The 27,442-nt window shown below is 39.3% G+C and overlaps 3 protein-coding genes across 8 annotated transcripts in view; 1 reads left to right on the top strand and 2 right to left on the bottom strand.

Moving 5' to 3' along the window:
• The window catches only part of NME7 (NME/NM23 family member 7), a 112,356-nt gene extending 107,132 nt beyond the window's left edge, over positions 1-5,224 (bottom strand). Inside the window, exon 1 of the mRNA XM_089512436.1 lies at positions 5,172-5,224. The gene's annotated coding sequence lies outside the window, so the exon portion shown is untranslated. The remainder of the gene's footprint in view (positions 1-5,171) is intronic.
• BLZF1 (basic leucine zipper nuclear factor 1) lies at positions 203-14,692 on the top strand. Its single transcript, XM_089512435.1, has 8 exons — positions 203-313; positions 1,247-1,455; positions 5,041-5,094; positions 5,991-6,421; positions 8,308-8,507; positions 10,021-10,149; positions 12,305-12,527; positions 13,405-14,692. Exons 3-8 carry the CDS (start codon positions 5,067-5,069, stop codon positions 13,588-13,590), a joined length of 1,197 nt encoding a protein of 398 aa, XP_089368561.1. The 5' UTR covers positions 203-313; positions 1,247-1,455; positions 5,041-5,066; the 3' UTR covers positions 13,591-14,692.
• CCDC181 (coiled-coil domain containing 181) overlaps positions 10,151-27,442 on the bottom strand; it is a 35,321-nt gene continuing 18,029 nt past the window's right edge. For 3 of the 6 annotated variants that reach the window (XM_089512433.1, XM_089512432.1, XM_089512431.1), the window contains exons 2-6: positions 26,685-26,845; positions 22,534-23,535; positions 20,822-20,968; positions 18,390-18,544; positions 10,151-15,871 (exon numbers count right to left, since the gene is read on the bottom strand). In XM_089512433.1, coding sequence (XP_089368559.1) covers positions 15,709-15,871; positions 18,390-18,544; positions 20,822-20,968; positions 22,534-23,535; positions 26,685-26,822 — 1,605 coding nt within the window. In that variant the 5' untranslated portion in view covers positions 26,823-26,845 and the 3' untranslated portion in view covers positions 10,151-15,708. Of the gene's footprint in view, positions 15,872-18,389; positions 18,545-20,821; positions 20,969-22,533; positions 23,536-26,684; positions 26,846-26,977; positions 27,014-27,442 lie in introns of those variants that run through there. The other 3 variants (XM_089512434.1, XM_089512430.1, XM_089512429.1) reach the window with 3 other exon arrangements.

Here is a 27,442-nt window from a genome sequence, read left to right on the forward strand (position 1 = left end):
AAGCCACGCCCCTTTCTTCTTCTTCTTCGAACGGCGCATGAGCCTCAACATCCGGGTTTTTTTGTTTCCAATGGAACGCCCTTCCTGTTTCCTATTGGCTGAGAGTGCTGTCGCTCTCCACAATCTTTAGGAGAGAGTAAAGGACCCGCCTCTGCTTCTCATTGGAAGGCTGCTACGCCGGAAATTCCAATCCTGGCGCGAGGAGGGGAGACGTCATCACTGTTGGGTTGGTCGGCACCTTAGAGATAGGAAAAAGGAGAGATTGTCCGCCACTGTCGCGGAGAGCAACTTCCGGGTTCCAGCAACAAGAAAGGTTGCCATAAATTGATAACAACTTTGAAAGCACACTAAAAATGTATCCACACACTGCAGACTTCGAACAGTTTAGCCTGTGTGTGTGTATCATATTAAAATCTGTGTGTGTAATGACTCCCCCCCCCCTCTCTCTCTCTCTCTCTATATATATATATATATATATGCATATTTATAACTCAGAATATATGTGTGTGTGTGTGTGTGTGTGTATATATATATATCTATAGAGAGAGAGAGAGGCATATATATATATATATTGCTTAAAATATGTGCATGTATATATCATGACTTCTATACATATGTATATGTGTGTGTAGCTTAATATATATGTGTGTGTATGTAGTGACTTCTATAAATATATATTTTATAGCTCAAAATATGTATGTGTGTCTATAGCATAACATATATATATAGCTTAAAATATGTGTGTGTGTGTGTGTGTATGTATATATAGCTATAGGTGTATGTGTGTATAATGACTTCCATAAATATATAAATATATATCGCTTAAAATATATATATAATGACTTCTATAAATATATGTAAATATAAATATATTTATAGCCTCAAATATATTTATATATAATGACACACACACAAATAGATGTCATTATATATACATTTATATATACATATTTAAGCTATATATATATATATATATGTCACTACACACAGAGAGACACACATTTTAAGCTATGTGTATGTGTTTGTGTGTACACATACATACATATTTACAGCTTATAGTGTGTGTGTGTGTGTAACCCATAGCATTTTCTCAACCAATGCCAGGGAATGCTGGTTGCTCCAAGCACTAGACCGTACTAGGCTTTATAGACTGAGTTAGTTATATTGGTAGTTACTATGTTTTACGCTTTTATAACGTAAATAGTTATATTGGTAGTGAATGGTTTTATCCTGCCTTCCTTCCCAGAAGCATTAAAGCCCTTGAGGTCCCTTCCAGCTCTTTAACCCTGTGAGAAGAAAAGGACGAAACGCAGCCCAGAAGTCGGTGCCTCTTTGTGTGTCTCTGCTGCCCTGAAGCAGCTAGATCGGAAGTTATTGCTCAATGGAGAAGAAGGCAGGCCCAGGAGGGATGGACTGGAGCCGAAGGAGGGACGAGTGAAGGAAGAGGGGGCCCAGGTAAGTGGGGCTTTTCGGGGGGAGCTGCCGAGAGAATGGCCCTGCGGCAGCAAAGGATACGGCTCTATTCGTGCTGAGAAAATGGACTCATGTATAAGTCTAGAAATGTTGACCCCCCCAAAAAAACCCCAGGTCGACTTATCCGTGAGTCAATGTAGGTGCTGTGCCTTAAAGAGAGCGACCCAAGGCACCCTCCTTTTCCAGGACATGCCCTACATTTAGCCCTCTGTCCAGGGGAATTCAAAAAGGGCCTCCACTTTTGAGCAGGACTAAGAAGCATGGATTTGCATTTCTATGAGTCTTTCTAGCTGAGTTGTTGTGGCCATATGTCCTCCTTTTCCAGGATCTTTCCTCCATTTCAGCCTTCTTTCCGGGAGAAATTTAACTGTCCTCCATTTTGAGCAGAACTAAAAAGCAAGAATTTACATTTCTATGAGGTTTTTATCTCATTAGCCCAGACATCCCCCTTTTCCAGGACATGTCCTCCATTTCAGCCTTCTTTCCAGGAGGAACTTAAAACTATCCTCCATTTTGAGCAGGACTAAGAAGCATGGATTATTGATTGATTGATTTATATCCCAAGAGGGACTCAAGGCGGCTAACAGAATTTGAAACAGTCCAGGTTAAAACAGTTCAAAGCACTGAAAATACGAAGTTTGAAAAACAATATGCCAGGCCTTCGCATATTGAATTTTCCAGATGTATACTGACTTTCCAGTATTGTTTTTGTTTTTTAAAGAGTTTTACATTTTAATAATGTAATGTTTTGGTCTGTTTGAATTGTTTAGTTGTTGTTTAAACTTTGTATTTTAAATGTTTTATACTGTTTTAACTTAGACTGTTTTAAATTTGTTAGCTGCCTTCAGTCTCTGTACTGGGAGGAAAGTGTGATATGAACAAACATAATAATAATAATAATAATACAATTTCAAAAAGTTAAAAAGATTACATATTCATATCTAAAAACTTACATTCCTATCAGGGGGGTCTTGGGGTCCGGACCCCCCTTCCATTAGAAAAATGAATGGTGCGTGCTGCTGTGCCGCCACACCCAAGCCCCATTATAATGGTGGCACTTAGTCTGGACCCCCCCCCCTTCCTAAAATCATGGCTACATCCCTGTTCCTATGAGTGTTTTTAGCTCAGTTGTGACCAGACATCCTCCTTTTCCAGGACCTATCCTCCAATTCAGCCTTCTGTCCAGGAAGAATGCCACAATGTCCTCCATTTTTGAGCAGGACTAAGAAGCAGGAATTTACATTTATATGAGTGTTGGTAGTTTTCAGTTTGTAATCTCCCAGATTTTTCATGAATGCCCAACATTTGGTGCCTTGTCCTCTTTGCAAATTAGGAGATCTAGTCACCCTGATCTTAACTCTTACTTAAAAGAAACTATCCCCTGGTGAAAGGCAAGAGTTCGATCTGCCCTGGACGCAATGATCCCCCTCTACTCTCTCATCCATCCAGCTTTTAGGGTGAAGACAACAGTTATGCCTGCTGGAATTTTGCTAGTTCTTGGGCATTGTTTTCCTTTGCTTCATCCTCTCTAGGTCCTTTGTTACGTGCCCCTAAGTTTTACCCATGACTTATCCAGGGGTCATATCAAAATGGTATTACCCTGCACTTCCTTCACTACTGACTGTCCTGGCTGGAGCTGATAGAAGTTGAAGTCCAGCAACACTTTGAGGACTGTGTGTTCCCTACACAGGCTTATAGGAAAGAAAATCCTTTCAACGTTTTTTGTGACTGCCACTCTCATAACTGCTCCTTTGAAGATGACTGGGACAATCATGATACCAATATGACAGAAATCTGCTCCCACCTAGTCACAAATTTCCTCTTTTTTTAGACAGGATGCTCAACCAGGTGGTATTTGCTAGGCTTCAGATACTTGGGGGGAACCATCTCAAACCATTTGGGCAGTGAATATGGATACCTTCTTAGATCTCTAGTGAAAGAGATGGGGAATGCAACCTTGTAGAATCTTTCTGCAGCATTCCATATCAATACTGGTTTCCTCCTGGAATGTTACTGCAGGGTAGAAGCATGGCTCTTGAGTGGATCCATTCCTGAGTACATCTTTCTTGGGTTTTTAATGTTTAAAGGTCTAAATTTTTAGCAAACAGTACTTGAAATGTGTCCTCCAGTATGAATTTGCTAGTTTTAAGATCTTCATTGGAGGATCTCTCATGAGTGACCCAATTTTCAAAAATGAGGTAAACTGGAGAGTGGGCCTCTTTGGTGACTTGCCCTGATTATGAGGTTTGTTTATTATTGGTTGTTGTTGGTGTGTACCTTCAAGTCATTTCTGACTTCTGGCGACTCTAAGGCAAAGCTTTCATAGGGTTTTCTTGGCAAGATTGTTCAGAGGAAGTTTGCCATTGCCTTCCCCTGAGGCTGAGAGCATGAGATTTGCCTTTTTAGTTGGGGCCAAAATTAGGGCCAGGGAGCATGGAGCATTCACACACTATACGCTCTCCCGGCGTCATTTTGGGCAGGCGCACGACCACACGCCACACACCTCAATTACATGTCTTGTGTGCCGAGTCCAAATGGGACGACACACAAAAGACATCACCGTGCCACTCCAGGGCGCTAATGACACCTTGGCACCTTGGTGTGGGAAGGAGCTGCTTTTTGCAGCTCCTTTTTGGGGCAGATCATTGGCGTGCCTGTGTGGTTTGGCGCGGCAACGATCCAGGGCAGAAAGGGGCGCCGTCCCTTCCTGCCCATCTGTACCAGGCCTAAGTTTTCAATTTTGAACATTGCCCTATTTGGCTAATATTTGTGCAACAATAATTAAGTTTCAAAGCATTTGGAGGAAATAATCTCATTCTTAGTATCAATAAAACTATAACTACAGTACAGTGTGACCAGCAATTAACTCGGTGGAATAAAGTAGTTCCTACTTATGCTCTTAATATCTTGTTTAACTTGCTTTTGTTGCACTGTGGAATATTCAGTGATCTGTGGGTTGAGTGAAGATGTTATAAATGTATTTGAGTGTATAAATTTTGAAATGTGAAAAGTTTAAAATAACCTACCTGCTAGCATCCCTGAATGTACTTATATGCTAGTGTATGCATCCAGGCAGCCTAAATACCTCAAAGGCACCAGATCCCATCTGATCTTGGACCAGGGTCAACCCTGGTTAGTACTTGGATGGGAGCCACCAATGACTACCAAGTGCAGTAGGCTATATTTCAGAGTAAGGAATTGGCAACATCATCTCTGAGCATTCCTTAAGAAAACCCTATGAGATTCATGGCATCACCATAAGTTGACAGGCAACTTGAAGGCACATACATGTGCACATATGCACCCAGGCACTTCAGCTAGATTCTAGATGAACACTGATGTTAATCTGCATCCTCATCAATTACATGTGTGGGTGGCTGCATGCATGGGTAAAATCTCCCTTGTAGAGTAAGATCAGTGTAGCATCATAAATTATGCACAACATGCTCTGTACACTGTTCAGAAAAACTAGCTGCTATTTATACTGGTCAAAGACCGAATAAATTTTATTACTATTACTAGCCGCTATAACATGTCATTGATTTTAATGCAGTTTCTTTTTTCAAGGTATTGTGTGCAGCTTCATCAACAAAATGTCTGAACTACAGAAAGCACAAAGCAGTAAGTATTAATCTTTCTTCATATATACATGTAGTTCTGAGAGACATTCTGCATATATTTGTAAAAGGTGTTGTTACCCGTGTGCTGGTCAAAAGATGTAATAATAGGATGTATTCTGAACCGGCCTCCCTGTTTGGTGCCCTCCAGCTGTGATGAGCTACAGTTTCCATGGTAGAGGGTGGCTGTTCCCACCCTCTGGAATGCCCTTCTATGGGAGGCTTGGCTGGACCCCTCCATGCTTTCATTTTACTGGCAGGCAAATACATTTTTGTTCAAGCAGGCTTTTAATATATAATCATTGGCAGGGAGGGTTTTCTATTGGGGGGGGAGGTGTTCTAGTTATGTTATTTAACTTTTGTATTTTAATGTAATTTTGTTTTTAAAATTTAGTTAAGTTTTAAATAAATTTTATCTATGAGCAGCCTTGGGTCCCATTCCAAAAGAAAGATGGCTTATATAAAATAAATAAATGAATAAATATCCATAATATCTGGAAGGCACTAGGCTGGGGTAAGCTGTTGTGGACCAGGCATTTTTGTGAGGGAGGCTGGATGTTGCTTATGCAATGAGTTGTAGCTGTTCGTGTATAAGTTTACTGGTTGTAATGAGTATTCTACTATAAATATTTTTAATATCAACCATTAATTTGGCTGTTATTATTATTGGTCAAGCAGTACCTCTAATTCAACATTTAGGCATTTCCTTCTGATTCATATCCCTAATGTAGCTGTATTTCCAGTGCAAACTGCAGTTATACATACCTTCTTTTTTTAGTGAACATAATGGATAGCTTCCAAAAGTTTATTTCTATGGAGAAGGAAGCTTTGAATGCAACTCAGTGACATCTTTTTTCATTTCAATATATTTTTGTGTTAACCTTTACCTCCAACCTTCAGCTGAATATGCTACCTCACGGGTCCGTGGACCTGGTGATGGCATGGAAATGGAGCAACCGCCAAAATCTGTGGAAGTTGTCCACACCACAACCAGCCATGCCCACAGAAGCCCACATAAGAAAACTCCTCCTTCGCTAAGTCCTGGAGTTCTTCAGCTGGGGAAGATCTATGGTGAAAAGGCAGTGGAGATTGAAGCTGTACGAATAGTGGTTCCCAAAACTGCTATAAGCCATGTGATTCCTAAAAAAAATGCAAAGGCATCCAAGTCTGCAGGACATCCCAAAGAAATCCTCACCCTATCAGATGGAATTTCAGATACTAAGAAAGAGATGTTAGAGCTAAAAAGTGAAATCGGGAAGCTTAAGAACTCAGAGAGAAGACTGCTACAAGATAAGGAAGGCCTTTCCAATCAGCTCCATGTACAAACAGAGGTAGGATTTCAAGAAGTGGGATGGATCAATTATGTATTTTCCTCTCTAAAGATTACTGTATTCGGCTGGAGTGGAGCAGGTAGTAGCAGCCATTCATGGTTTTTTTCTGGATAAAAACAATAACAGCAATGGAGATGGTTCAGCCTTTTATACTGGAGAGTTGCTGTACCTTGAAAAACTGTATTCTGACAGTAACCATGGAAAAATGCAAAAAAAAAAAAAAAAAACACATCCATTCCAAGTCCATGATTTATTCTGTTTCTCAGTGCAGGCCTTTATTCAGTTGTATGCAGTGAGCTCAGTGCCTAGTAACTGATTTTAGAATTATAACCTAAGTCATTGGGTCACACTGTTCCAAGAGACATGCGTATTTAATGCAAAATAAATGGGTTGACAAAAGTTCAGTACGGTTAAAAGAGCTATACTTAGCACACATACACACATCAGTGTTTTCTTCAGCACACATGCAGTGTTTTCTTTATTAGATTCTTACTCCATGCATTACTCTGTCTATAAGCAATTGTACCCTGGCTCCATTTATGCTAGAATGTAGATATTGCAAGTATATGTGTTGGTACACTGGTTAAGAATGCTTTAAATACATGTGAAATTCATATCTAACCCTAGTCAGATGTAAATTCGCATAAATATATGCTTGCAGTTGTTGTGTCCATTGTTTAATATATCAAAGGAATGATGATAGGCTGGGATAACGACTTTAATAGGCTTGATTCTGTTAAAGTAATTTTGATTGTTAACACTTAGTACATAGAATGAGAGAATACAGTCAGCCCTCCACATTTGCAGTTTTTACTTTTGCAGATTTGAGTATTCACAGATTCAATTAATACATTCTCTCTAGGAATCTCTAGGTCATCTATGGCCAGCATCCACCAAACTCTGTGCTGGAGGACCTAGAGATAATACTTTTCTAGGCATTTGTAGGTCCTCCAGTGCAATGCTATAGTCAACATCTTGTGGATATTGACCACTGAGTTGTGCTGGAGGACTTGATTCCTAGAGGTGTTCTCTCAGGTGTTTTTCCCCACTTTCATAGGGGTACTGCATCCCTAACCCCAGTAAATGTGGAGGGCCCACTGTATACATTTTATACAAGTTGTTGGCATACCTTCTTCCATGTTAGTAAGATTTGCTTCTCATTCTTTGTGTACTTGTGGCTATTGTGACAAATATGCTACTAGCTATCGCTATGTCTTTTTATTTCTCCTATCCCCTATGAAAAAAACACTTTGTTAAGAGTAAAAAGATCCAGGTGGCTTACAAATGCACACTGCATTTATGTCCGAACTAGATATAACTCAGGAGATCCATGTCCATTTTAAACAGTCAGTAGCAGTCATGTAGCAGCAAAGAAGCAGATTCTCCTTCTCCATACTTCTCTGGAGCTTTGTTTTTTGTTTTTTTGTTTTCTTATGGGGGACTAATACAGGGACCATATAGGTATGAGCAAGATCTTTCAATACTATGGAGACATCCATTTTTCAGAGTGGCCAAAACATACTATAGGTATGAAGAGAGCAACAAGCAGATTAAACTGGCTGTGACTTTTGAAGACAACAAAAAATGGGGTCAAAAGCTACTGATTTCAAACAATGAAGCTGTAAACTTCATTTTCACTATTCTCTGGCCTATTCTGCCCAAGTGAATACTGATTAATTCTGCAGTCATACTAGAATTATATTAGCAAGTTTGCTTAGAAACAATAGCAGCTAATTTCAGAATGCACAGGCATTTATTCTGTGTCCTATAAATTTTTCCCATAGGGTGACTCACCATCTTTCGTAATACGGGATAAGTGTAGTATTAGACAGTTGCTTGTCAGTAGATTTTGTGGTTTCAATACTTAAACAACTGTCTTGTCTTAGGTCAATCGGGAATTGAAGAAGTTACTTGTGGCTTCAGTGGGAGATGACCTGCAGTATCACTTTGAGCGTATGGCGCGTGAAAAAAACCAGCTGATCCTTGAAAATGAGGCTCTGGGGCGGAATGTATCTCAGCTGTCTGAACAGTTGGAGCGGATGTCTATACAGTGTGATGTCTGGCGCAGCAAATTCTTGGCAAGCAGGTATTAAGGAGCAATAAAACCTTTAAAAGGATGTCTTCATAAAAGGTTGTGCCTCTCCATAATATAAAAATAGTGACCAGTAAAGAAATAGATTTTGTTTTTAAAATTTCCCTTAAATCAGAACTGTCAATCAAACAGCAGTCACTAGTGTTCTTTTAACCTCTGAACCTGTCAGTCTTCCCTGTTGTCCCCTGTATCAATGTGCAATCTTAAAGAGTAGAGGTGACCTGAAGCTAGGTTTGCAACAGAGTTTTTCTGCCAGTTCAGTTGATCAATAGCATCATCACAAATTTAAATGGGAGCCGACCCCCAAGTTCCTGAAGGAGTTGACCAAAATGCCTACTCCACACATTGCTGATTTGTTTAAATTGGAAGATAAGTCCACTTGGTTTTTTTTTTAATTATTATTTTGGTAATATCTTTATGAAAGCCCACTTGCTTTAATAACATTTCCACAATGGGAAAATTCACGTAATGAAGTGGATAAGGTACCTTAGACCCGAGTGACTGGTTCAAATTACAGTGATTCAACAAAGAAACCACTTAGTGACTGTACCCAGATCACTGTATCTCAATGTAACCTACTTCATGAGAGATACTGTGAGTATAAAATGACAATTTCATGAAGTTGCTTTCCATCTATTCCAGGAAGGAAAGATATATGCAGCGCGCCCTTCCCTTACGTGGGGATCTGTTCCAAATCCACCCACCCCCATGTAAGGGGAAAAATGCATATGCTCGAGCCCCATTAGAAGTAATGGGGCTCGTGCATGTGGTGCACCACAGGTGCAAGTCCCATTACTTCTTCTGGGGTGCAAGGAGTTTTTCCGGCACGGCTTCCAGCATATTCTGGAAGCCGCGTATGACACACCCGCGTGTAACGCAGACGCGCTGTATATGGCATGATAATGCAATAAACATAGGATCAAAGTATATCATCTAAAATGGAAAACATTTAATTTTTAGAATCTAAATATCAAATGATCACAATAACTCTAAGGTATGTCTAGAAAGAATACTGTATATATTTGACTGTAAGTCAACCTTAACTTGAAGGCAGGTTTTGGGGCCAAAATCATAGATTTTTATATGACGTGTGGATAAATTGAGAGTAAGATTTAGGGTCATGTAATAAAGGATCTAAAGGATGAAGCAAAGGAAAATGATCCAATGAACTTACAACATTGCAGGAGGCGTAACTGTTTGTATTCACACTGAAGGATGGAGAGATAAAAGAGTAGAGGCGGGTCAGTCCTTCCAGGACAGATTATACTCTTTAGTTTCACCAGGGGATGGTTTCTATTTTTATGCGAGTTAAAGTACAGTACTTACATTGACCTGTAGATAAGCTGACTCAGGGTTTTTTTGGGTCTATTTTTGACTTAAATGTCTAGACGTATACATGAATATATACAGTAAACAGCAAGTTAGCAACTAATAAACTTATGAACTAGTATACTGAGTAGTAGATCTATTTTACACGGCTAAGACAAATCTGTACTTTCTTCTACAGGGTCATGACAGATGAGCTGACTAACTCCCGAGCAGTTCTGCAGCGTCAAGCTAGAGATGCACAAAGTGCCATTCTGGATCTGTTAAGTGAACGTGACCAGTTTCGTCAAGAAATGATTGCTGCTCAAAAGTATGAACATGTGTTTTATTTTCAAATAATGACAGTTGTGGAGGAAAGATCTACATTGTCAATCTCCTTTATCATCCACGAATTGTTAAATCTTTGGAGGAAAAAATACCATAGATTTTTGTATTCCCTCAGAGGTTTAGTGTTGCATAAGCTTTCATGAATTAGAGTCATTCAGTGTTCAGCAAACACACATAAGTGGATATTTTAAAAGCACTTGAAATAGTGGAACTGAATGACTGAAATGCACAAGGTTACATAAGTAAATACAAGACAAATACAGTGGAGATTTAACACAATAGTAACAGATCATTTTCATCCTAGCCTGTCTCTATGAAACACAGTAAATGAATGCATATCTGACATAAAAAACAACAACAACAGTAACACTATAAAACAGGTACAGCACTTCAGTCTCCTAGGCCATTCTGTTGCTTACCTGAAATGTGTAATTTTTCAATAAAGGAAATTCAGTGGGATGATTTTGGCATAAAATTGGACTGTATCAGGAAGCTTTATTTTATTCACTGGGGCCTTAAAACAATATACTGGATTTAATACAGATCAAGTTAATCACAGATGACAATACTGCACTAAAATCAATGTGAAAAATTAATCCTGACTAAAATCCCATTGATTCAATGGGAATGATCCATAGCAAATTTAAGAGTGTTCGTATCATCCTAGGGACCATTGGTTCCATTATTGGTTTTGTTCTAGCCACATAGCTCAGCCATACTCTGGAAATGTCTGAAGCTCTGTCATAAGAAAAGTGCCTCTTTAGGACTGTAGCCTTAATCTGGATCCAACATAATCCTTTTCTCTCCCTCTACAGTTACTATTACCTGTCACTGATGTTCTGTATTATCATTATGCCTGTATATATTTGATTCCTGTGCTGAATCATCACATTATACTAATTCAATGGCATTTAGTCTGAGAGCTAGAGAACATTTTTTGTGTGTAGGTATGTGGGATGGAAAGAGTGTAAATGTTTACTAAGTGAAGACAGCACTTAATGCATCTGAAGTGATCATCAAGGAAAGCTTTTACCACAATAAAACTTTCAATTTCTATGGTACCACAAGATGTGTTGGCTACAATATTGCTGTTAGTTTTTAAATTATTGTGCAATGGTAAGTTTTTGTGGAATGATTTATTCTGCCATATTATTTGATTGTTACCTATCTACCTGGTGAACATTTCATGTCTTTGTATTTGGTGTTTAATTATCAGTTGTCTGAATAATGAAAACCTTATTCCATGTGGATTGATGGGCCTTTAAAATTTAGTAAGAGGCTTAATTGATTGGGATTTTGATCCTAGTTACTTTATCTAGATTGAGACTAGATATACAAAGGGATAATTTTGTCACCACTTCCATTCCCCAAGTACATGGGTCTACTTGGAAATATCCATGGTTGGCTTGAGATTCTTCTAACCTAACTGGTCATCTTGCTATCACTTCCCTTTTAATCAAGTGCTCCATGGGCCACAGACTTTCATGACATATTCCTTATCCCATATTTTGGTCAGAGAACACAATGCTCTCTTTCATCAGTAGGCACACTGTAATCTGTAATTACTACACCTGGCTGCTGGTCACCATGTTCCATCTCCCTACATCCTCTATAGCACTGTCACCTTGCCATCTCTGTGACTAAGAGCCTATACCCATGGGCAAGATACCACGGGTCAACCCCAAGGTATCCCACCCACTCTTCTGCCCTGTTTCCACCCCTGGGCCAGCATCCGGCACCACGTCCCATACCTGCTCCCTCTGTCTCATTCTCTCTGAAGACTCCTGCCACAGGTTGTAAAGAGCAGAAACAAGGTACCTAGCTTCACCCACATGGCCAGGTGCTTCCTTCCAATGTCATAAGCCATGAGTGGAACCTTTGGAGGGAACACCACAACAGCAAGAAAGGGAGCATGCAGTTGTGTGGTCTGCCAGCTGTCACAGTGGAGTTTCATAGAACTCTGCCACTAATAGCCCATCTTTTTAGACCATGCTAAAGGCCTTTTGGGCCAGGGTCAGGCCAGAACTACCAGATCAGCCAGGATGCCAATTTGGGGGAAACACAAACCTTTTGGCCAGTGTGTTCAGCCCCTAAGTCTTCTCAATGTGGTCTAGATCAATTCTTCTTTTCCTATACAGGTTGCTGGAAGAGCTGCTGGTTTCTCTCCAGTGGGGAAGACAACAAACTTACTATCCTAGTGCACAGCCTCGTAGTACAGCAGAGCTAGCAGCTGTAAATCATAAACTTGCTAAAGCTGTGACTTCACACCTTCTTGGAAACAGTGATAACACTAACAGTCCAAAAAAGAGCTCTTCTCCAACAGAATTCTGCAACACCCCTGCTGAGAAAATGGCTGAAATGGTAAATATGCTTAGTTGTAGCAGTACGTTTTACCATTCTTTTGTTTCAAGTTTACCTTCCGGAAATATAAACTAGTTCCTTGTTATTGGACTATAAGTAATTCCAAGTTAATGAGCACATTGACCTCTAAAATAAAAATGAATATTCATAAACTTATGAAATCCAAGTTTACAAGGAATATCTGTTTACCAAAAGATGGGATGATTGGTCTGGCCATGGAAAAGGGGATGTAGTATAATAGCCTAAAAAAGCAATCTTTTCAGATGTTGCATTCTAGTTCCCATGAGCAAAGCCAACACAGCAAATGGTCAAGGATGATGAGAGATGCAATCTTGTAACAACTGTGTGGCTGCAATTTCTAAAGAGGTGCATTTCCCTCCTTATCCACATCCTCCATTCTTTTAAGAGGCTTTTAATCACTCAAAATACAGCTTCCTCTTCCGTTACTCCAAACTAATTTTCTTTTAGATAGTGGCCATGTTCAACTTTCAACTAACTTTTTCAGATTAAGAATGTTCTTTTTCTCAATATTATCTGTTACATTTCATGACTTTTGAAAGATTTATTCCATAGTCTGTTAAGGCAGCATAGCAAGATACAAACGTTTGCTGCACCTGTTGGGACAGTAGGTCTATGTGATACAGTTGTACTGACAGTGAACTCTTAATTACTAAAATTGTCCCACCTATCATTGCCACTTCAGCACCTCTCCCCCAGCTCAGTGGAGTATCAAAGATACAATCACTGTTCCTGTATCATCCCTCCTCTACTGCTTTTACAAGTAAGGTAATTTTAATGACAAGAATTGAGGCAACTCTCATTGTTATATAAAATGTACTGTTCCAAGCCTTTCATTTTTATGATCATTTTCTTCCAGGTATTAAGAATGCTGGATCCTGGCAGCTGCACAGAAGCTTCATCTGAACTTCCTTTTGCTGAGCCTTCAGCTTCCTCTTTCCTTTCCCCAAAGAAAAAGATTGGACGATTTCATCCATACACGAGATACGAGAATATAACTTTCAACTGCTGTAATCACTGTCAGGGAGAACTGCTAGCTCTTTAAAATTTATTCTCTGCCTAATAGAGATGTTCTTTCTAAAGGGGTTTGCTTTCTGGGTGATCTATATTAGCTCTTCTAAGGTTTTGGGCTGAGCTTACTGTATTAGAAATATTTGTCATACAGCAGGGAAATGTGTGTCTCTCCAGATACTATAGGACTGCAGTTCTTATCAGCCCTAACCAACACAGCCACTGATGAGGCATGATGAGAATTGTAGTTCAACATCTGGAAAGTCACACATTTCCCTCTCTTGGCAGCTTTTGAACCTTTTTAAGAGTTCTACTATCAAAATAAAAATACTTTAAGCCCTTAAATGGAGCTCATATAGAAAATGTATTTTTTTCCTTTAAGGAAAAGAGTATTACGGGAAACTCGTGTGGATTTTATTTTCTTTAAGAAGTTCAGATACTTAGTTCTATCACCTGAAGTATTTATTTTAATTAAGAAATGATGGTAGGTTCAGTGCTTAAGGGTTTTGTTTGTTTTGTTTTCAGTATATTTCCAGTGCTGTTACATGGGCAGGTGCAAATATTTACTCTGAAAAGAGCTCAGAGTGCTTATTTTGATAAAGTTTTCTTAGCAATCTTGAATGATTGTGAAAGCAGTTTTAGCATTCATTCAATGTTCATATAAAATTAAAGCCAAAGAATAGCAACAAATTATCTGTCACTGACTATTGCAAAGTTGATTCTCAATAGGTTATTAACATCTACAGAACAGACTTTAACAGCTCTTGCATATGTGTCTTGGGGACCTTTAATATGGATATTTTCCACTGGTGCTACTTAATCTTCCTGGACTGCTGTTCCCCAATACCTCTAAAGTATGGACCTTACAGAGTTCCTCTGCTCACTTATCTTCAACTTCAAAAATGGGTAGCCTGCTGTCAGTTCAAAGGAAAAGCTTCCTATCTATGTCTGTTTCAAGGATAATCATATTTCTAATCTTTTTATTATCACACTGAAATATATCAAGTATCAGAAGATGGGGTGGGGTTTGAGAACCCGAATTAATGTTTAATGTTATGTATGGATAGACATATGCCTATTCCCTCCCCCTCCCCCCCAAAAGTCACTTTACAATAAATGTTGGCTGCATACTTTCAGTACATGTATTCTGTGACTATTCCAGAGCTGATATGCTTGAAAAGCCTTTACTAAATAATTTGGGTTAGAAACAAATGTGTGCTAAGTAGTCTGTTCTTGAAGAATTATACTGTAATAACAAAGTGTCCATGTGCATCTTAAAAGTGCTCCTTGTGTACATGGCTGTGAACCTAACAGACATAAGGAATTACTGTCAAATTATATCAGTCTCCACCCCTGACAATTTACTGTTGGGCTTTCAGTAAACTTAAGCACCCGAGTAAGTGCCTTTCCTGAAGGGAAAAAAAATAGTTTGAAGGCAGATACCATCTGTTCCTTAAGTGATACATATATACACAAAATACAAGGATATGTTAAAAGTAGCAGCCTCTACTGTAGTTCACCATCTCTCTCTCTCTTTATCTCTCTCTTTTTTTGTTGTTAAGACTACTTTCACCACTGTGTTACTTTAGCTCTTTAATTTCAATTTTACAGTCTGTGCCTCCATTGGTTCTGAAGTCAGGTGAAAAAAATCAAATTATACACAGTAACTACTTCAAAATGAGAAGAAAATACGTCTTGCTAAATGGTATAAATACTCAGAATTCCATGGATAGTTCTTGCAGTCTTCAGTCCCTTGCTTTATTGTGGAAAAAGGATGAAGCAAATACACATTGGGACAGAACACTGAAGCAGCACATGAAGTGTCCTGGAGGTGCTGGTAAGGCAAGTTATTAGTGCCACATACTAGCATCATGGCCCCAGCTGTGTCTTGGTTTAAGAGTAGTCTTCACACATAATGCTGACTCAAGAGAAAACTGATCTTAAAAATTATTTTAAAAACAATATACATATACACTGCAGTTGCCACAAATAGCAAATTATTCCAAGTTTAAAAGAGGAGAAAGATTAATAAGACAGAGAAAATTAAGCCATTATTGAAAGACTATGAAACATACCAGAAGAGAAGCTGCTTACAAAGGCAGCCACTCAAACTTTACAAGGTAGCATGAAGGACTCCTGATGTCTCTAAGCCTCAGCTGTATTGGTCTGTGAAGCGAAGAGATTTTGGTTCAGAAATTGAACAGAGAATATTCTCTATTTGTTTTGCTCTTCTTGCTTCTTGCCTAAGCTGCTTTGATCGCTCTTTTGCAGCTAGTTGCTGTTCTCGTCTCTCCCGCCTCTTCTTCCTTAACCATCTGCAAAGAAATGAAATAGTTTGAAGAACTGAATATGCAGTGATCAAAAACATCTAAATGACTGCTACCTTCAGTGGTGGAAGTAATGAAACCTATATTATATGTACAGCATAAATATTGTATCAGTTTCACAGACTATCATGTGTAAATTGACTGGAATTGTCCAGAAGATGGAAGAGGCAACTAAGGGATCAGCTATTTTAGATCTGATCCTAACCAACAGTGATGAACTGGTTAATGAGGTGGAAATGGCAGGATCCTTAGATGGGAGTGACCATGTTCTCCTGGAGTTTGTTATACAGTGGCAAGGGGAAGTCAAGTGTAGTCTGACATGGATTCTAGACTTTAAGAAAGCTGATTTCAGTGAAGTTAGGAAAATACTGTGTGTGATCCTGTGATCAGAAATGCAAATAGAGAAGGGAGTTTGTGGGAGATGGGAGTTTCCTAAAGGTAAGATACTGAAGGCACAACTTCAAACAGTTCCAACGAGGAGGAAAAATGGGCTGTGTCCAGAGAAACAAAGATGGACGTCTAAAGAACTTTCAACATGTATTAGAAATGGAAAAAACGGGAAATAACCAAAGAATTCAAACAAATAGCCGGCTCATATAGGGAGAAAGTCAGAAAAGCTAAAGCATAGAATGAGCTCAGGCTTCCTAAAAAGATTAAAAATAATAAAAAGGGCTTTTTTGGTTATGTCTGCAGCAAAACGAAGAACAAGGAAATGCGGGAGCTGCTGCATGGAGAAGATGGCAAACTGCTAATAGGAAACAAAAGAAATGGCAGAACTACTCAACACATTCTTTGCTTTGGTCTTCCCTGAAAAGGGAACAGTGCTCAACCTGGGAGCAAATGATACAGTAGAGGAAATGCAGCACAGAATAGGTAAAGAGGAAACACAGAAACACCTGGCTACTCTAAACAAATTCAAATCTCTCTCAGGGCCTGATGAACTACACTCAAGAGGTGAAACAACTGGCAAAAGGAATCTCAGAACCACATCAATAATCTTTCAGATTTCCTGGAGAACAGGAGAGGTTACATCAAACGAAGAGGTCAAATGATGTCCCCATCATCATAAAAGGAAAAAATAGGACCCAATAATTGCAACCCAGTCAGCCTGACATCAGTACCAGGAAAGATTCTAGAGCAGATCATTAGAGGGTCTGGAAGCACTTAGAAAGAATTGTCATGATTACATTGTCATGAATTGTCATGAAAACATGACTTGCTCAAAAATAACTTATGCCAGACTATACTCATCCCTCCACATTTGCAGCTTTGGCTTTTACGGACTTGATTAGTCACATATTTTATTAATATGTACTCTAGAAATATCTGGGTCCTCCAGCATACCTCTATGGTCAACTTTAACCAAAGGTACCACTAAAGAACATAGAGATTCCTAGAGAGAACGCTCTAGTAGGCACCGGTAGCTGCTCTGGTGCAATTCTACAGTCCATGTCTGGCAGATATTGACCACAGAGTTGTACTGGAGAAGCTAGAGATTCCTAGAGAGTGTTCTGTCGGGTAAAAACGTGTTTTTGTTATTTGCAATTTTTCCACATTTACGAGAGTCCTGTGCCCCTAACCCCAGCAAATGTTGAAGGACGAATGTACTCTCCTTTTTTGAAAGTCACAAGCTTGGTAGATGGGAATTCTATGGATGTAGTGTTACTTGATTTCAGTAAGGCTTTGACAAGGTCCCCCATGATATCCTTGCAAAAAAAAAAATTAGGAAGAACTTCCTGATGGTAAGAGCTGTTCAACGGTGGAACACGTTGTCTCAGAGAGTGGTCCAGTCTCCTTTTCGAGGTTTGTAAACAGAGCCTGGATGGCCATCTGTCAGGAGTGCTTTGATTGAGTGTTCCTGCATGGCAGGGGGTTGAACTGGATGGCCCTTGGGGTCTCTTCCAACTTGACTCAATAAAAAACCTTGGAGCAAAATATCCCACCCTTTGGAGTTATTTCCATAGGCTTCTAGACTAGGAAAGCTTCAATCTGACAACTCAGAATGAACTCAGTCTCATTTTTTGTGGGGTTTTCAGGCCATGTTCTAGAAGAGTTCCTCCCTGATGTTTTGCCAGCATCTGTGGCTGGTATCTTCAGGGAGGAAGTCTTCTAAAACCTGACCACATGGCCTGAAAAACTCACAAAAAACTATGGATGCCAGGCATGAAAGCCTTCAGCTTCACATTCAATCTCATTTTCTTTTGCTAGAACTGAATCAATTTTTGTTCACAGTCCTCATTATGAAGAGGAAAGCACTGATTACAAGTCTAGTCTGAAATTTTGAGCTGACAGTTCTCTCTTACCTACATTCCACTTTGTGGCACCACTTTCTACAACAAGAATATTTATCTCTAATGGCCTATAGACAATAAGGAATATCTGCAAAAGTTAGTGGAATAGAAAGAAGAGGAACCTTGTTCCTGATCAAGCAAATGGCCATTTCCTTCCTGGAGAAATATCCAAATTAAGTCGTTCACAGGAAATAACAAGCACCACAGAAACTTACTGCTTATAAGCTCTCTCATTTTCCATTGTTCTTGGAAGGTAGAACATGCATTCTTCCTGCTGTTTCAGGTTCTGTATCTGTTTTTCTCTCATCTGTTCTTGTTGTTTTCTCTTAAGCCATGATCTAAAGGCTTCTTCTGGATTTCTACTTTCCTGCTATTTAAACACAGAAGAATGTAAATGCTTCAGATTCAAATTCTGCATAAGGATCTCCAATATATATAAAGCTAATACATGTTTATACACTTTCCAGAACAACCACAACAGAAATAGGTTTGAAATAAGAAAACTGAGTTGTGAAGGTGAGCTGCTGCAGGAAAGGAAGACAAATGTGAAACAGGTTTCTTTAGAAGACATGAAAACAATGTCTTTCTGGTTTTGAATATAAGCTATTTACACTGTGCCTTGACATGGAAGTGAAAGGTGTAGTTACTATAAATGCTCAGGTATAAGTCAACCTCATGTATATGTTGAGGGCAGGTTTTGGGATGAAAATCATAGATTTTGATATGATGTGGCTAAGTCAAGGATTAAGTTAAGGGACATGTAAAAAAGGATGTGAACGACAAAGCAAAGGAAATGATGCCAAAGAACTTACAAAATTCCAGCAGGCATAACTATTTGTGCTCATCCTAAAGGCTGGATGGATGAAGAGGAAACCACTGTAAATGGCTGTGCAATGTGTAGGGGAGGTGACGAGGCATGGGTGGGGCTAAGAAAATGCACAAATGTCCAAAAGGATGTAAAGGTAATGCAAAGAAAATGGTGACTACATTAGCAGTGATTACAGCATTTAACTTTAATGTGATAACGTTGTCAGGTTTTAATCCAGAAAACCTGACAAACATACACAAATGTCTTATTCAAATCCTACTAAGCCTAATTCCTCATCACTAGAATAACATTGCTGGAACCCCCTTCTCTGAGTAGAATAGTGAGAGATGAGAGCTTAGTCCATCATGGGAACTCCTCTATTCTCTCAGCACTCCTTTGAGGGGAAGAGCTGCCACCACAATTTCGCTGCCTAAGCATTCAAAAAGGCCAGAAGTGATGCCACAGTGGAGAGAGTAGAGTGGGGTTGGGGTTGGTGCTTCTTTTAGGTTCTCCCAGGACAGACTAAGCTTTCATCTTCCACCATTCTAAGGCATGATACTATTGCGCCATGCTATGGTTATAGGACCGTGCAGCAACCGCACAGTCCCTAACTAGCACATACTGGCAGCGGCATAATGCGGAGCCCCGTGTACACGGGCGCCACCATTATGACATAACGGACGCATAGCGTCCCTGCTTTGCATTGCGCCAGTTACGTCATGAGTGGGCCATTGGCGCACTTGGACGTAACTGGCGCAGCAGAAAAAGAACCCGCTTTTTGTGGGTTCTTTTTCCTGCGGAGGGAAGCCTTGCGGTTTGGTGGCTGCAGCTTCCCTCCGCAGGAAAAAATGCCGCCGCCACCCTGGACATAATGCAAGGCATGTACTGGGCCATAGAGAAGGAGATGTTTGTGTAAAGTGTTAAAGTACAATACTTGCACTGACCTGTAGATAAATTGACCTACGTTTTTTGGGTTGAATTTTTTGACTGAAATTTCTTGACTTATACACAATTATAAATGACAAAAAGAGAATGACAGAGTACACAGGAATGTATGGAACAATGCCAACTATGCCATTATCTTCCTTTATTCTCTGGGAAGACAGACTGACAGTTGCTGGGTGGAAAAGCAAAATCATTCTGCTTGCATTCAGCAGCACATTTACTATATTCTTGCTGGGTCGTAAAGATATGTTTTTTTACTAAATGTAGACATAATTTTGAGACTCTGCTCTGATGGTAAGTGCATCAATTTACTTTGCCCAATATCACCTTCATTATATTTTGAGATCTTCAGTATTAATTCAGTATTGATAATAATCTGTCCTTCAGTTCAATGTAGCTTGCAATTGTCGAATAAAAATGATACCATTCAGCCAGCTACCACAAGCAAAAAAGAATAATGGGGTTAATAGTAACTAATATCAAAAACAGAAATGGATTTAAACAGTTGATAAATAAAACAAAATTATTTACTAACTTTTCCACTATTCATTTATAAGCCAGAGCCCAACATAGCTCTTCTCTTATTTTTCATGCCCTCTGCATCTCCATATGCTATAATATACATGAAACAATGCTTGTTCAAAACCAAGAAGTATTTTGTGACAGATACAAGGCAGTCTCTAATAGATATAAAGCAAAAGAAGGTATATTGAGAAATCTGACATTCTGAAACATGGGAGCCATATTATAATAAGGATGTCATGCACATGGCACAATAGTCATGTAAGGATTATGGATGAAGTTTGGTAACATGGTTCACCATTAGTCTTACTCTGCACATTTTATAGCTAAGCAGTCTACAATAGGCTAACAGGCATAGGAATCTAAACTTACTCTACTGTTTAAGTCTTCAAGCTCTTTTGCACGTTCAATTCGTCTCTGTTCCTGCATTTGTCCTTTTTTCTTCTGCAACCAAGCATTGAAGACCATGTCATTCTCTCTCCTTTTCTGCTCTTCCAGGACTCTTTTCCTTAATTCTTCCTTATATTAAAATATTAGCAAATATTGAGAATTTTTAACACTTCGTTTTAAAATTCAGTAGTGTTATAACATTTCAGAGTGGAAGTAGTAAAAAAAATTCAAAATTATGCTAGCCTAGAATGTAAAGATGCAAAGTGTTAACACTATTATAACCAAATTGCAATGGTTACAGTACAACAGTTTCATTAACATATATGGTAGAGACTTAGAATATTCTGATAAACAGACATTGAGTGAAAACAAGAGTGTTTTTATTTTCAACTGGTGTTTCTTCACTCACAGAAATCCCTTTGACCCAGCAGAAGGCAAATTTTTTAAAAAATAACCTTTTCAGTATTCCTCCTACTACTACACTCCCTCACCCCATCCCAATTTGCTGCAGAGAGTTGGGGAAATCTGTCTTCTGTAAATGGAAAGTACTTCCATCAATTTAGTTTAGGGTGGGGAGAGATCTCTCCTACATCATGGTTCACCCAATTTATCATGGTCACCTGAGTTTATCTGAAACATTTTGTGGCTTAGGGATTGCCATCAGAAAGAAGAGATGAGGCAAATCCACTTCTACCAGCCAGCATGTTGTAGCAGTTTAAATGCTGGATTACAACTCGAGACCAAGACTTGAATCCTTTCTTGGCCATGGAAACCCACTGGGTGACATTAGGCAAATCATACTCTCTCAGCTCCCAAGGGAGGCAAAGAGAAAAAACAACTTAATAGATCTTGCCAAGAAACCCCTGTGATAACCTTGTGAAGACCTCCTCCCCACAACCTTACAGTAACCATTAAGTCAGAAATGTCTTGAAAGCACACAAGATACCTTATTACCTTAATCCAATCTGCTAAGGTTTATTTTGAAGTAATATAAATTTTTCCTGTATTTTCAAAAAGGATAATGTGATATTTATTGACAGGTTTCAGTCTATCAGCTTCTTACATTGTTTAAGGGAGCGCACAGGATTTTAAGTTATAATTAAAATATTATAATAAAAATAAACAATATGGAGCATATAAGATTGAATCTTGACTCAGTTGTGCTTAGAACACTGAAGTCAATGAGGCTCTATATAGCCATTACTAACTTAAGTAACACTGATTTAAATGGACCTATAAAATATAGTCACAACTTATAACTAACACACAGTGGAATTCACTCCCTCAGAATGTGGTGGAGTCTCCTTTGGAGGTTTTTAAACAGCGGCTGGATGGCCATCTGTCGGGGGTGCTTTGATTCTGTGTTCCTGTATGGAAGGGGGTTGGACTGGGTGATCCTTGAGCTCTCTTCTAACTCTATGAGTCTAACTTGTGAAAACTAATTCCAGTCACGAAGAAAGGGTTTCTTAAATGATATTAAAAGGGGATTAGATAAATATCATGAAGGACAGCCTACCAAGTGCTATTATCTATGCTGTTACTGTTCTAATCTTAACAGGGGGCTTGACTGGATGGCCCTTGCAGTCTGTTCCAACTCTGGTTCTATGATTCTAAGAAAGCAGGATCAACAAGAAGAGTTTCATCTAATCCTAGTTAGAAATTTAGGAATCTGCTTATCTCCTTTGAACTCTCACCTCTTTCTTTAATTTCTCTTTCCTTTGCTCAATTTGTTTTTGAAGTTCTTTTTGCCTTGGTGACAAGCAGTATGTAGAGCTTCTTATTCCAAGGCCCACATTTGCTGACTGCACTCTGCGTGGACTTTTCCTCCTTTCCACATTCCTTGTAATGTTGATGGCTGAGCTTGGTCGAATGGATGGTGGTTGAGGAACATAAATAAACCCTTCTCTGGAAGGCATCACAGGTGTTTGCACCAAGGACTCATCTTCTGTCAGGCAGACAGTGCCAAAAGAAGTACTATAGGAAGTTTTAGGAGAAATGTGTTGAGTTTCAATGTCACTGAAAGAAACACTTAGTGGAGGGAAGAAGCCTTGGCTCTCAATGTCACGGATACTCAGAAGTTCAAACTTCCCATCTCTTTCTACTAGGATCTTGCCATCCTTGTGCTCATCATCTATACCACCATTAATAGAAAGAGAAATATCTTCCTTTCCCATATCATCAGAAATGTGCAATTGAGACAGCCTACCTGAAATATTCCTCTCCCTCTGAGGATCATCTCTGTCAGTTTGTACAACTTTCAGAGATGGGACTTCAAGATCTATTAGATCATCCTTAAATTTTAGTTTCCGTTCTTTTGTTTCATCCAGAGGTTCTTCAGACAAAAGAAGTTTGTTAGCTACTTCAATTTTTTCTAAGATATACCGCTTTATATCTTCATCATCCTCTGATTCCTCCTGATCTGCCTTTGATTCCTCACAAGAACTTTCACTATCACTATCAGATGCCTCCTCCAACTGCTTATTTTCAAGGTTATATATAGAATGTATTTTATTACTTGGCCCTTCATCCTTCAGAACGTCCTCAGACTCGGGGGGTTCTTGTGAAGCATTTCCACCTTCAACTTTTAAAATCTCCTCAGGTTCAAAAGACTCTGGTGAAGAATTTATTCTATCTTCTTTGCTTTCTAAGTCTTTCCCAAGGCTATTTTTAAGACTGTCTTCATTTTCATCATGATTCTATGCAGAAATTAAAATTAAAAGCACTTAATGATGTAAGATGAAACAAACATACAGTAGTACAGTACAGTCTCACTATCCACAGGCTTGCCATCTGCAGACTTAAGCATCCACGGACGGCAAGCCCCATTGTCCCCAATTGTGGTATGTGCACATGTTGTGCCACTGCGTGTGTTACGCCACCATTAGGGATAATGGGACTTAAGGTCCCACATTTTTTTTATATCTGTGGGAATGGATCCCCGCAGATATGAAGGTCCAACTGTATGTCATTTAAGAATCACATATAAAATATATGGACGCAATTTACACGATAATTCTTCTTTTCATAGTAGTCAAATAATAAAATATAATTCTTTTTTAAAAAAGACAGCAAGGTATAATGACTGAAATGTGGTTCTAGATGTATGGAATCCAGGTTCTAGTATTCCTTCAGCTATAATATTTGCTAGATGCTCTTGGAAACTCTCTACAAATCTTTGCCTGAAATTATGAGTAAACATAAATCGTGGAGGGGACATGGGTCTGCCCACAATCTCTATCCCAGCATCCTCACATGGCCTGCTGTTATAGAGACATTCACACATTTAGCTGAATGCAATTCCAGCCCACTCCATTTGAAAAGCCTTAGCTATCAGGGTCTATAGACAATGTTAAAGCTGTATTCAGCCAAATGTACTTAAAATAACTCACATTCAAACCTTTTTGCTAAATATGCCACATCTCTTTAGCAGCCATGCATGTGGAGGTACTGGGAACAAAGCTTGTATGCATGTCTAGAACACCTCCTTGCCTATTTAGGTCTTGTGTCTCATGCAAACCTGCTTATGACTTATTTCTCCACCTACATGGATGCTGGGAAGCTGACCATAAATACACATACAACAGAGATCTGTAAAAGCAGCATGAAATACAAATGTAGTAAATAAATAATGCCCACAACTGGTGAGCTTATGTACAAGTATAAAATCTCACATTTTTGTTCAGAATAAGTAAATTTAGTTGATTTGTACCTTTCATCTTGCTAAAATTTTTAGCAAAATCCACAAAATTTCAAACAACAAAAGCTGTGGTTCAAGCAGGAGTGCAAGGACACAAGAAGTCAAAATAAGGCATAAGAAAGGAGTGGAAGCTAGGCAGGAGATAAAAATGTTGGCTTCAAAGATTCATCAATGAGCTGGCTTACATTCTGAGATAAGGGTCTCCCCCTCTCCTCCTCCATGTCCTCATGTGATCCTAAATATACTGGCCTTCTTCCAATAGTGGCATTAAACTTGTGGTTGTACAAGCAGTTCTGTGCTTCCTGAGCTCATGCAAGAAAGTGGCCAATATAGCAATTTATAAGTGATTCTCCATGTATGCTGAATACAGGAAAGTAACACTGATTTCTTCTCATTGTGCAGAAGAGAAATACTATCTAAGTGACAGGTTCAGGGCAGATGTGTTGATGACTGCAGGACATCAAGAAGGAACTAAGGAAGAACTAAACAATGGGGGAGAAAGCAACAAGGCAGGGAAAGGAAAGAAGCAGATAGCAGCATAGTCAGCATGAGTGGCTGACTATGGATGTACTTGTGGTGGTGCAGGGAAAAGCAGTAGCAGCTGCTTCTGCTGCAATTGAAAGGCTCCTACTCCCCTAAGCAACAGGATTGTTTTCTGGAGCTTTTCTGGTTGAAGCTCTGCCTCAGCTTCTTCCACCTTGTTAACATGCAGATTCAAGAAGGTTTGGAGTAGCAAACATATGGCAAGCCTCATGTTCTTTCTTGTGTGCTCCCAGAGGTTGCAGGGCTTCAAGGGGCATGTGTAGAGCAGCCCCAAAAATTTATTAGCCAGGTCAGTTCTACAAAGAACTGCCTGCTTCCAAAATACCTTGCTATGTGGGGTTCTGCATTTGGGAAATATCTACCACTCTGAAGTGCTATACAGCACACACAAAGATCCCATGTAACTATGGGCCCAAACAGACAGGCCAAAATAAGGCTGCTTCGGGTCACTTTGGAGGTATGCTGTTTAAATGACACACGCATCTTAAGAGGCCAAATGCTGCACCAAAGGTGCACTCCAGTCTTTAGGACTGGAGTATGGCTTTGCCGTGGCTCCCGGACTCTTAGGATGCATGCATCATTTAAACAGCATATCTCCAAAGTGATCCGAAGCAGCCTTATTTTGGCCTGTCTGTTTGGGCCCTATGCTTGCAGGAATTTTTGTTGCATTAAACTGGACAACAGCAAACTTTTGTCTGGTTGCTATGGAGAAAGCTTCAATTATCTGACTTAAACATTAAACATTATTATCCAAGGACAAACAGGCATCTCAAAGAAATAGATAGAGACAGAAACACAGATGGCACAATGCTATACCTGTTCACTCAGGAGGCAGGACCATTTAAGCTAGTCTAAGAGGTTGTGCAGACCGCCCCTAACGTGTTTAGGATTTCAGATTCTGGATAGCAAACAAAAAGCCTCTCCTTTTACACCCAGAGCTCTTAGTGCACATAAGGAATTTACTCCACCCCACCTCAAAATCATGGCAGGTCACACAAAAAGTCCCCTCCCCCCACCAAAGTTGGCAGTGTCTTGTTTTGGAAGTGTAGACAACCTGTAGGCCCCTCTGAGTGTATACTCAACCACATTTAACCATCAAGGTACTTCCTTTTTAGTTAACTATTTTATAGCTGTTAACTATTTAGTTAACTACATTAGTAGTAGTAGTAGTAGTAGTATTTATATCCTGCCCTTATTCCAAAATTGAGACTCAAAGTGGCTAACTGGGACTCAAGACAGCACATTTTATGTAAAATTTAAATATTGTCACAAAATTGTAGTGTGATATTTTGCTAATAAACAACAACAATAGAAATGATAATAAAAGCCCGTCCTATCATGGAGAATCCGGGCAGGTTACAACAGTAAAATGCATCAAGGTTACAATCAAAAAATTTTAAAAATCAATCCCTATGCCCACTCCCCCGATCCCAATGCTAAAACAAGATTAAACTGTCATCATATAAAAACAGTAGAACAATAAAAATGTTCAATTAAAATCTGAAAGAAAATATGAGGAGGCGTTTTCGTGGTCGTGATCATGTTCATGTCAAGTTCATATTCAGATCTCTATATCCATATCTCTATATCTCAATATCTCAATACCTGTATATCATCAGAAATTCTTTTTTCTTCTTCATTAATTAACCACTCAAGGTCTTTTTCAAAATCATCTTCATATCCCCCACCTTCTGTAGGATCTCCATTGTCTGAAGATTTCCTAGTGTCTTTCTTGTCACCCATTGCGGATGTTCCTTAAAGTAAAGCTACAAAATGAGAAAATATAACATGTATATTTCCTGCCCAAAAAGAAACTGTGTGTCTTGGAATATGGATATTTTAATGACAACAGCAATCACAAACCTGCATGCAATTATAGCAAACTGCTAAGAACTTACCAAAGCAATTTGTCCTTCCAGTCATAGGGTGCACTGAGACAAGCAGTTCTGTCAGGACCCCAAGGGGTCTGTCTCTCCAGCTGCCTATTCATGATGCATCCCATGACTAGGAAAGTGCAGCAGATATCATTACCCAACCATCTAGCTTCCAGCATCTTAGAAACATTTCAGTCAGGGCACTGCCAGATTGCAAAAGTAGATTAGGGGGTGGCGCCATCAGACATTAGTATGATAATAGAGGTCTGTCATCAGTTACAATGACAATGCGGATCTTGACTAGTGCTTTCTGTGGGTGCAACTTTTGGAAGAAGAAATAACACTAGCAAAGGTTGGCAAACCAGCTAGTAAAGGTTGGGAAACCAAGCCCTAGCAGGAACTGAGTATGATTAGCCTGGAGAAGAGAAGACTGAGACATGATATGATATCCATCTTTAAATATATGGAGCAAACTTGTTTTCTAAATTT

The sequence above is a fragment of the Sceloporus occidentalis genome, unplaced genomic scaffold (genome assembly GCF_023333645.1).
Source record: "Sceloporus occidentalis isolate IW3139 unplaced genomic scaffold, rSceOcc1.0.p SCAF_2, whole genome shotgun sequence".
Taxonomy (NCBI): Eukaryota; Metazoa; Chordata; class Lepidosauria; order Squamata; family Phrynosomatidae; genus Sceloporus; species Sceloporus occidentalis.

Coding starts and splice junctions, on each gene's coding strand:
- BLZF1 (XM_089512435.1), top strand. CDS start 5,067: ATGTCTGAACTACAGAAAGCACAAAGCA. Junction 10,150..12,304: donor GAAATGATTGCTGCTCAAAA/GTATGAACATGT, acceptor TTTCCTATACAG/GTTGCTGGAAGAGCTGCTGG. Junction 12,528..13,404: donor CTGAGAAAATGGCTGAAATG/GTAAATATGCTT, acceptor ATTTTCTTCCAG/GTATTAAGAATGCTGGATCC.